A 10,600-nucleotide genomic window follows, 5' to 3' on the forward strand; every position below is an offset into this window, starting at 1 on the left:
ATTTTTCCTTTCGTCGTGGAAGTTTGGTGTTCTTCTTGCTTCTTGTATATCAATTTTCAGCTCCTTCTTCACATTTGGGAAGTTCTCTTCAATTATCTCTTTGAATATTTTCTCTGTTCCTACATCTCTCTCCTCTCCTTCTGGTATTCCTATAACTCTTATATTTCCTTTCCTCATGGAGTCAGATACTTCCCGAAGTCTTTCTTCGTTCTTTTTCCTTTGTACTTCTCTTTCCTTTTCTGTTTTGGTTCTTTTTATTTCTGTGTCTTCAAGATTACTTATTCGTTCTTCCATTTCATCTATTCTGCTTTCATTGCTTTTCCCAGAATTCTTTAGTTCTTCCATTAATTCTTTGATCTCCTGCATTTCTTTTACTTCCCTCTTTAGGGACTCAATTTCTTTCTTCTGACCATTGTTTTCCCTCTCTAGGGACTCAATTGCATTCTTCTGATCGTTGATTATTTTTCCCTTATCATTGTTTTCCTTTATGACTTCTGTCAGTTTTTTAATCACGGCAATTTTAAATTCTCTTTCTGTAAGGCTCAGAAATTCTTCCAAGTTATTGTCGTTGCAATCTGGGGGCTGGCTTTCTTTTTGTGGTGTGCTTTTTCTCTGGAGAGTTGCTAGGTTGCGTGTGGTTCTTCTCCTCCCTACTGTTTGTTTTCTAATTTGCCGTATGCGTTGGGACACTGTGTTGTTGGGACTTGCCGGCATCTTGGGTGGGCTTCTCTGTTCCCCTCTGGTTCTTCCAGGAGTCATCTGTCAGCTTCAAGCAGCCTTTACTGGAGAAAGGTCCCTGTTCTAAAATGCCGATGTGGGGACACACTCCCCTGTGCGCCTGGTCTGCCCCGGCGGTGGGTTCCTGCTCCCCTCTGGGCTTGGACTGCAGGCCAGAGGGGGTCTGGCGTGGGCGAACTTCCCCCGCTCACCTCTGGCTCCTGAGGAAGCCTTCTGAAGGTAGTCTTTACTGAAGAAATGTCCCTGTTCTAAAATGGTGATGTGGGACACACTCCCTGCGCTTCTGGTCTCAGGCACACTCTTCTGCGCGCCTGGTCTGCCCCGGCTGTGGGTGCTCGCTCTCCCTGTGGGCTCAGACTACTTGTTCAGAAGGGGCCCGGTGTGGGCTAACTCCCCAGCTGGCCACTAGCTCCTTCAGGAGCCTGTGCTGGGGTCAAGTCGCTAGGTGGCACCAGAGATCTCTCCTAGAGCCCTTGGGGAGCTGATTTTCCACCCCGTGGGACAGGGAGCAGAGCGGGGATGGTAGGGTACACCTCAACGGCTTTGGGGTGCTGTGTCTGCCTTGTGCCCCACCGTCGTGGGGAACCCACGCCCCTAATTTCGTGCCCCGGGTCTCAGTTCCAAAGCCCTCAGTTCCAGGATGCGGGCTGTAGCCCAGATCAGTGGCGCGGGAATGGCGCCTTTTGAATCCCGCTCCCCTGCCTGGGCGCCTTGTTCCTGCTCACTCAGGGAGGGCCTCTGCCGTCTCCCCGCAAGCCTAGGTCGCAGGCGCAGGGGCCTGGGCAGCTGCAATCTGAGCGCTGCTTTCGCGCAAGCTTACCGGGCGGCCGGGGCTGTGTGCTGGTGCTGGTCTCCTCCTGGGGGGCGGGGCTCTCTTTAATGGCACGTGGAGCTCACCTCCGCGGTGGATCCTGCAGGGTTCGCCTCAGCTCCCGTTCACGGGGTGTGGTGGCTGAAATAGTTCCTTTCCACTCACAGTCCCGCTTGCTGCATCCGTTTTTCTTGTTGGGCGTTTTGGTTTGTTGTTTCCCTCGTCTCTGCCGGTCGGAGAGTGCCGCCTCTGTGGGCGGGGGAGGGGAGCAGGGTTCTGCGCTTCCCTCCCTTCTCGTCCTCTTTTATGGCAACTTTCTTCTTTGGGCAGTTTGCTGGAGTCGTCCGTTTATCTTCCGTGTCCCAGTTCTCACTGGGACCTGCCGCTTTTCCTCCCTATTAACTTTTTTTAATGGGAGATCTTACTCGCAGCGTCTCCTCGCCGCCATGTTGCTCCGCCCCTGTGTCTTTTTATTGAAGAGTTTAGTCCATTTACATTTAGAGTTAATATTGATATGTTAACATCTGTATTTGCCATTGTGTTTGTCTTTCCTTTGATTTTATTTATTTATTCTTTTAATAACTTTTTTTTTGGCCTTCTTTCATTGTTATTCGTCGCTCTGAGGTTCTGGCTTTAGGACTCCTTGTAGTATTTTTTGGAGTGGGGGTTTAGTTGCAATGAAATTCCGGAGTTTCTGTTTGTCTGGGAAGGTCCATATTCTTTCTTCAAAGAGGAAGGAGAGCTTTGCGGGATAGAGTATTCTTGGTTGGCATCTGTTTTCTTGGAGTCTGTTGACTATGTCCCTCCACTCTCTCCTTGCCCGTAGTGTTTCTTCGGAGAAGTCTGATGTCAGCCTGATTGACTTTCCTTTGAATGTTATCTGTTTCTTCCCTCTTGCCAGCTTCATTATTTTTTCCTTGTCCTGGATTCTTGGGAGCTTTACTATTATGTGTCTTGCTGTATTTTTCCTTTCGTCGTGGAAGTTTGGTGTTCTTCTTGCTTCTTGTATATCAATTTTCAGCTCCTTCTTCACATTTGGGAAGTTCTCTTCAATTATCTCTTTGAATATTTTCTCTGTTCCTACATCTCTCTCCTCTCCTTCTGGTATTCCTATAACTCTTATATTTCCTTTCCTCATGGAGTCAGATACTTCCCGAAGTCTTTCCTCGTTCTTTTTCCTTCGTACTTCTCTTTCCTTTTCTGTTTTGGTTCTTTTTATTTCTGTGTCTTCAAGATTACTTATTCGTTCTTCCATTTCATCTATTCTGCTTTCATTGCTTTTCCCAGAATTCTTTAGTTCTTCCATTAATTCTTTGATCTCCTGCATTTCTTTTACTTCCCTCTTTAGGGACTCAATTTCTTTCTTCTGACCATTGTTTTCCCTCTCTAGGGACTCAATTGCATTCTTCCGATCGTTGATTATTTTTCCCTTATCATTGTTTTCCTTTATGACTTCTGTCAGTTTTTTAATCACGGCAATTTTAAATTCTCTCTGTAAGGCTCAGAAATTCTTCCAAGTTATTGTTGTTGCAATCTGGGGGCTGGTTTTCTTTTTGTGGTGTGCTTTTTCTCTGGAGAGTTGCTAGGTTGCGTGTGGTTCTTCTCCTCCCTACTGTCTGTTTTCAAATTTGCCGTATGCGTTGGGACACTGTGTTGTTGGGACTGGCCGGCATCTTGGGTGGGCTTCTCTGCTCCCCTCTGGTTCCTCCAGGAGTCATCTGTCAGTTTCAAGCAGTCTTTACTGGAGAAAGGTCCCTGTTCTAAAATGCCGATGTGGGGACACACTCCCTGCGTGTCTGGTCTCAGGCACACTCTTCTGTGCGCCTGGTCTGCCCCGGCTGTGGGTGCTCGCTCTCCCTGTGGGCTCAGACTACTTGTTCGGAAGGGGCCCGGTGTGGGCTAACTCCCCAGCTGGCCACTAGCTCCTTCAGGAGCCTCTGCTGGCTTCAAGTCGCTAGGTGGCGCCAGAGATCTCTCCTAGAGACCTTGGGGAGCTGATTTTCCACCCCGTGGGACAGGGAGCAGAGCGGGGATGGTAGGGTACACCTCAACGGCTTTGGGGTGCTGTGTCTGCCTTGTGCCCCACCGTCGTGGGGAACCCACGCCCCTAATTTCGTGCCCCGGGTCTCAGTTCCAAAGCCCTCAGTTCCAGGACACGGGCTGTAGCCCAGATCAGTGGCGCGGGAATGGCGCCTTTTGAATCCCGCTCCCCTGCCTGGGCGCCTTGTTCCTGCTCACTCAGGGAGGGCCTCCGCGCGTCTCCCCACAAGCCTAGGTCGCAGGCGCGGGGACCTGGGCAGCTGTGATCCGATCCGGATCCGCGCCTGCTTTTTCAGCGCGCAGCTTTCTGCACAAGCTTACCGGGCGGCCGGGGCTGTGTGCTGGTGCTGGTCTCCTCCTGGGGGGCGGGGCTCTCTTTAATGGCGCCTGGAGCTCACCTCTGCGGCGGATCCTGCAGGGTTCGCCTCAGCTCCCGTTCACGGGGTGTGGTGGCTGAAATAGTTCCTTTCCACTCACAGTCCCACTTGCTGCGTCCGTTTTTCTTGTTGGCCGTTTTGGTTTGTTGTTTCCCTCCTCTCTGTCGGTCGGAGAGTGCCGACTTTGTGGGCGGGGGAGGGGAGCAGGGTTCTGCGCTTCCCTCCCTTCTAGTCCTCTTTTATGGCAACTTTCTTCTTTGGGCAGTTTGCTGGAGTCGTCCGTTTATCTTCCGTGTCCCAGTTCTCACTGGGACCTGCTGCTTTTCCTCCCTATTAACTTTTTTTAATGGGAGATCTTACTCGCAGCGTCTCCTCGCCGCCATGTTGCTCCGCCCCTTTCACCTTCTGTGGTTGTCTTATACTTTCTCTACACCTTCTGACTCCAACCTATCATCCCATCCTCACTTTGAGTTGGTATTGCTACAGTGTTCCCCTACTAACACATCTTTCCCGTATCCCTGCCTTCCTTCTGAACTATGGATAGACTGTCTGTGCTTTCCAAGGACAGTTCCTCCATTTGACCTCTGGATCTCAGCCCCAGGATGCCATACCTGCATTCTCAAGTATTTTTATTCTGCATTATCTACATGATGACACAAATATGCTGTTTTCCATCCCATCTTATAAAAAAGAAACTCGATTTCTCTCCCACATCCCCCTTCTACATACTTCTCCATTCCACTATCTTTACAGTAAAACTCCTTGAAAATGACAAATATATTCACTAGCTCCAGTTTCTCTTATCTAATAACTCTATTGAACTCTTTCCAATTTATCAAAATTATTTCTGTTGAGTTCACCAATGTTAATAAATGCAAACACCATCATACTTCATTTACAGGTTAATTCTTCTCTTCTCCATGATGTGCTTTCTTTATTTGATTCCATGACATCAAACTCCCTTGAATTTTCTTCCTGTCTGGAACTGTTTTTGAGTCTCCGTTGCTGGCTCCTTATCATTCCCACTGCCCATAAATGTTGTTATGCCCTGAGCTCAAACCTGTTCCTCCTTTCTGTCTACACTTTTCCATGGAGATCTCATCCAGGCTCATGGCTTTACATAATACCAATATATAAAAGTTAAATAACGGGCCTCCCCGGTGGCCCAGCGGTTGAGCGCTGGGTTGCGAAGCTGCCCGCGGCCACGATTCCCGGCTGCAGGCGAGGGTCCCACATGGCGCGCAGACCTCTCCTGCCACTCGCTGCTCCCCTCAGCAGTGTATTTCGTCACTGCTTGTTCTGTTCCCCGCTCTGGCTCTGGTGAATTCTCTCACCCTCCCATGCTTCTGACTGTACCCAGTGCTTGTATAAATAAATCAATCTTCAAAAAAAAGTTAAATAGCTCCCAGATTTTTAGCTCCTGAAATTCAACCCAAATAAATATACAATTCCATAATTGGTATCTCTACCTGATGTTTAATAGTCATCTTAACCAATTATCTCCAAAATTGAGCTCCTGACATTTTCACCCAAACTTACCCCATCGCAATAAATAGCAACTCCCTTCTACTAGTTACACATGAAGAACCTGGTGAAATCCTTGTCAAATTGTTTTTCTGTCACGACTCATATCCAGTCTAAAGTTTACTTTCAAAATGAGTCCAGAATCTGACGATTTTTTGTCCTTACTCTGTTACTGACATTCTATTGCAAGCTACAGTCATTTGTCACCCAGATTATTGCAGAAAGCTTTTAATTGCTCTTTGTTTTTACTCTTACCACCTTCAGGCTGTTCTAAAATAGCCAGATTAAAAATACAAAACTCTGCTCAAGATCCTCCCTATAGATCCTTGCGATGACATGTTGTTATAAAAAGGTCTGCCAGCAGCTCTCCCTGGCCTCACCTTTTACTTCCCTTTAGAGCTGCCCCTTCTTAGAGGACTCAAAAGGATCACCTGCCTTCTTATTCTTCTATACATGCCTTTTCTTCTAGTTCAAGGTCGTTCACCTGTTGTTTTCTGTGCTTATAGTAATCTTTACGGTGTCCTTATGGTTCACTTCTCACTTGCTCTTTGTCTTTACAAATCATAAACATCACAGGAAGGTCATCCCTGTAACCCTATTTAAAATTTCAAAGTTAACCTTCTATTTCTTATATACCCCCATCTTTTGTTACCTCCTTAATGCTTATTACTATCTAAAATTCTGTATATTTTGCTAATTTTGATCCTGTTTATTGTCAACTAGAACTGAAAGTCTGTGACAGCACACATTTTTTTGTTTCATTTTGTGCTATGACTCCAACAACTACATCAGTACCTGGCATTATTAAGAGTGTTGAATAAAGAATTAATATACTAATGCTTTAAAGCTTGACTTTTATTCCAATTTTCCCTATCATAAGTTTCCATAAGGCAAGATACTTTTTGCTTGGAAGATGGAAATGTCGCCATCCTTCTTTGTCTTCATGCTGTCACCACCATCTTGATTATCATGAACCCAGAACTCTGGTACTCACTGTAATTTTTTAACCACACTGTGATTCATTTTCTACTGAACACAGAGAGTTTTTTTTTTTTAAATCTTTTTTTTTTAAGATTTATTTATTTATTTATACAAGCACTGGGTACAGTCAGAAGCGCGGGAGGGTGAGAGAATTCACCAGAGCCAGAGCGGGGAGCAGAGCAGGCAGAAGGACCGAAGTACACTGCTGAGGGGAGCAGTGGGCGGGCAGCAGGAGAGGTCTGCGTGCCATGTGGGACCCTCCTCAGGTGGCCGGGGAGCAGCCGGGGATCGAACCGGCGCTGCAGATGCTGCGGGCAGCTTCGCAACCCAGCACTCAACCGCTGCGCCACCGGGGAGGCCCCCAGAGAGAAGTTTTATTTGTGCAAGAAGTACAGTTTTTATTATTACTAAAATATCTCCAGACTTTGAAGAGGAGCTTGTCAATGAGGATAAGATGATAGGATAATAAATGAGTGGGGCTTCTTGTGGCTAATAAGAAGGGGGCAAACCACCATGAAAAGAGGGAGAAGACTTTCTTTCTGATGCTAATATCTATGAACATTTCCAGGAAGCAGTAAAAATCACAATGATCTGATTTCAAGGTACACTTGTCAAAAAGTAGCCTAGTTGTGGGTATCAGCATTTCTGGAAAGTCTTTGAAATTCTTAGTCCAAATCACCAGACAATCCTAAATCTATTGTTATCTCAAAGTTATCAATACTAGATTTTAGAGAGCTGTTCTCTCTTGATGTGGAAGACAGAAAGAACTGTTGCTGGGGAGAAAGGTTTACTTTTCTCCCCCTAATGATATCCAGCTTTATTTCATAGTTAAGTCCTTTTGAGTCCTCTGAAGCACATTCTTGGAGTGTGGCTACTTCAGTTTACTGGGGAATCCATAAGGCAGATATCCCAACTGCTGCAAACTCAGGTCAGCAATTACTATATTGAGAAGAAGAAAGCCAGTGCTTATCACACAGGGTTACTGAATCTCCGCTGCATTTCTCTGTTAGCCAGATCACTTTCATCTCCCACAGAAAACTGTTTAGTTAGTGCACTGGGTGTGCTGCATGTTCAGGAATGGCTGGTAAATGAATGAACCTCATTTATTCATTCTACTCTGGTGTATCAAGAGTAAGAGTGAGATGTAAACAGATTTATTTCACAAGCCATGCCATGAGAAAGAGACAATGAATAAAAATAACGTGTAGTGAAAAATGTTTGACTAGATTGGAAACAAAGGGTACTATGAAAGCAGAAGGCTGCATATTATTTTCAAGGTGACAGGAAGAACTATAATTTAAATTCTCAGGGTGGCTCAAACATTATTATATAGCTAGGGTTATCTTTTTAACTAAACTTCAATGGTTTAAATTTTTAAATTTCAATTGTTTTGCTTTTTAAGATTAGACAGCGTCCGTAGATGGTATGATTGATAGCCTCCTTCTAAAAGAAGGTAAAAGTCCAGTAATTTACTATTTATGTAGATGAACTCTTCATACAGCACAAAATTAGAAATTTCCATACATCATTTCCTTCTTTAGTTCCACCACTTAACATTTCATCCTTTTCTGGGGACTTTTTGAAAGAGCTGTTTTCCGTTGTTTGCTGACAGAAATTATTAGTGGGACAAAATTAAGTTCTTCCTCAAGCAGTTTCTCTATGTGAAATATCTATTTTTTAAACTTGGTCACATTCCTTCAGATGACAAAGCAATTCCATTAAAAAAATGCTACTTTACTTCGATCTTTTGAAAAATCTATTTGGTATTTCCTTTCATTTTGTAGCGAATTCAGTCTAAATGTTCCAAAGAATGCAGTCCTGGGCAAATGAAAAAGACAACAAGAAGTCAACACATCTGCTGCTATGAATGTGTGAACTGTCCTGAAAATTACTACACCAATCAGACAGGTAATTACAGTCACTACAGCAAGTACAACAACATACCTCAGCATTTCTTCCTAGATTTTCTTTCTTTTTCCTCCCCCCTCCCCTCATCTCTCATCTTTTTCCTTTCTCCCTTGCCGCCTTTGATTCTGTGCACGTTTTATTTTAATAAGTAACCAATGTGACAATTATCTATATCCATTTTCTAGGAAGGACTATTCCTGAGGAGTCTTATTTGTAGTAGCATGTGGATGATCATGTGATTTGAACGTTTGCAATGTCACTGAGTCTCCTCTGTCTTTCAGATATGGATCATTGCCTTGCATGCAACAATGAAACTCATTGGGCCCCTGAAAAGAGTACAATGTGCTTTGAAAAGGAAGTAGAATATCTCAACTGGAATGATTCCTTGGCCATCCTACTCTTGGCCCTCTCGCTCTTGGGAATCATGTTTGTTCTGGCCATTGGCATAATATTTACAAGAAACCTGAACACACCCGTGGTGAAATCATGCGGGGGACTGATGTTTTGCTATGTGATGCTCTTCTGTCATTTCCTCAACTTTGCCAGCACAGGGTTTTTTGTTGGAGAACCCCAAGACTTCACATGTAAAACGAGGCAGACACTATTTGGTGTGAGCTTTACCCTCTGCATTTCCTGCATTTTGATGAAGTCCCTGAAAATTTTGCTGGCTTTCAGCTTTGACCCAAAGTTGCAGAATTTCCTGAAGTGCCTTTATAAACCGGTCCCCATTGTCTTCACTTGCACGGGTATCCAGGTTGTCATTTGCACACTATGGTTAATTTTTGCAGGACCTGCTGTTGAGGAGAATATCTCCTTGCCCAGAATCATTATCCTGGAATGTGAGGAGGGATCCATCCTGGCATTTGGCACCATGCTGTGCTATATTGCCATCCTGGCCTTCATTTGCTTCATATTTGCCTTCAAAGGCAGAAAACTCCCTGAGAATTACAATGAAGCCAAATTCATAACATTTGGCATGCTCATTTACTTCATAGCCTGGATCACATTCATCCCTGTCTATGCTACCACTTTTGGCAAATATTTGCCAGCTGTGGAGATTATTGTTATTTTAATATCTAACTATGGCATCTTGTGTTGCACATTCTTCCCCAAATGCTATGTTATTCTTTGTAAGCAAGAAACTAACACAAAATCTGCGTTTCTCCAGATGATTTACAGTTACTCTTCCCACAGTGCAGGCAGTCTTGTCATGAGTCATGCTTCATTGGACTCCACCAGCAGCAATATCACAACCACCCATCTCAGCTCCAGCAGTGAGTTCGCAGCCTGGCAGAAAAGCAGGGTGCTTCAGGCACAAGCATTTGCACTCACACACAGAGAAAATGCTGCAAGTGTATCTAGATCTTGGCCTCGAAAAAGAATTTCAAGTATATGAACGAGTCTTTAAGAGATGGAGTTCCAAACTAAAATATTTCTAAGGTCATTGCCGTTAAGATGTATTACTTTTCAAACAAGTATGTCCAATGTGTTTCTTCACTGCCATTGTTTTTACCAAATTTGTGTAGAATATTCACTCTGTCCACCCATAAGTTTCACAAGGAAAATAGAGCCCTCCCTTGAAACTCCCTTCATCCTTTATCACCTTCATCTGCCTCCCTCTTTACCTCTTAGGCCCTTAGAGAGATCTTTTCAATTAAAAAGTAACCCATAATATATCCTTCCTATTCTACCCTTTACTGCCTCTTCCCCGATCTCTTTGTATTGGTTCTACTTCTTTATCATCTTCACCCTCATGTTCCCACTGCTCAGTTCAGTCCATGTAGGCATCATTTCTGGCCTCATGGAGCTCAAAATCCAGAAGGCATAGACTACATTAATATCCAATTTTCCTCCTAAGTCTAAAATTCTACAGTTCTAACAAGATTAACATATGAATTCCTTCAATGGAGAGTTGTTATCTATTTTGGTATCCAGAATTTCTGCACTTAGTAGGATCTCAATAACTGTTTTCTATCAAATTGAAAAGACGTTTTAGACATATGTTCACAGGTTCTTTGTGCTGGAAAGGGAGCTACATAATGTAGATTAAATTACTGAATGCGCTTAATCACCAAGAGAGAAATACACATTGCACTGTAAATCTGATTTCATGGGAAAATTAAATATAAAAATAAGTTATTTATAGGCATAGTCCTAACTAAGGAGAAAAATTATTAGTCATTTATTTTATAATGAACTTTAAGATTTGATATTTCTTCCA

General features: G+C 44.0%; 1 protein-coding gene across 3 annotated transcripts in view; it reads left to right on the forward strand.

Moving 5' to 3' along the window:
• GPRC6A (G protein-coupled receptor class C group 6 member A) overlaps positions 1–9,775 on the forward strand; it is a gene marked incomplete at both ends in the record, with an annotated part of 30,804 nt that extends 21,029 nt beyond the window's left edge. For all 3 annotated transcript variants that reach the window (XM_084228575.1, XM_084228576.1, XM_084228577.1), the window contains 2 exons: positions 8,256–8,379; positions 8,661–9,775. In XM_084228575.1, the coding sequence (XP_084084701.1) occupies positions 8,256–8,379; positions 8,661–9,775 (1,239 nt within the window). The remainder of the gene's footprint in view (positions 1–8,255; positions 8,380–8,660) is intronic.
• Between the last annotated feature and the right edge of the window lie 825 nt (positions 9,776–10,600).

The sequence above is a fragment of the Talpa europaea genome, assembly GCF_964194135.1.
Source record: "Talpa europaea genome assembly, chromosome: 2".
NCBI lineage: Eukaryota > Metazoa > Chordata > Mammalia > Eulipotyphla > Talpidae > Talpa > Talpa europaea.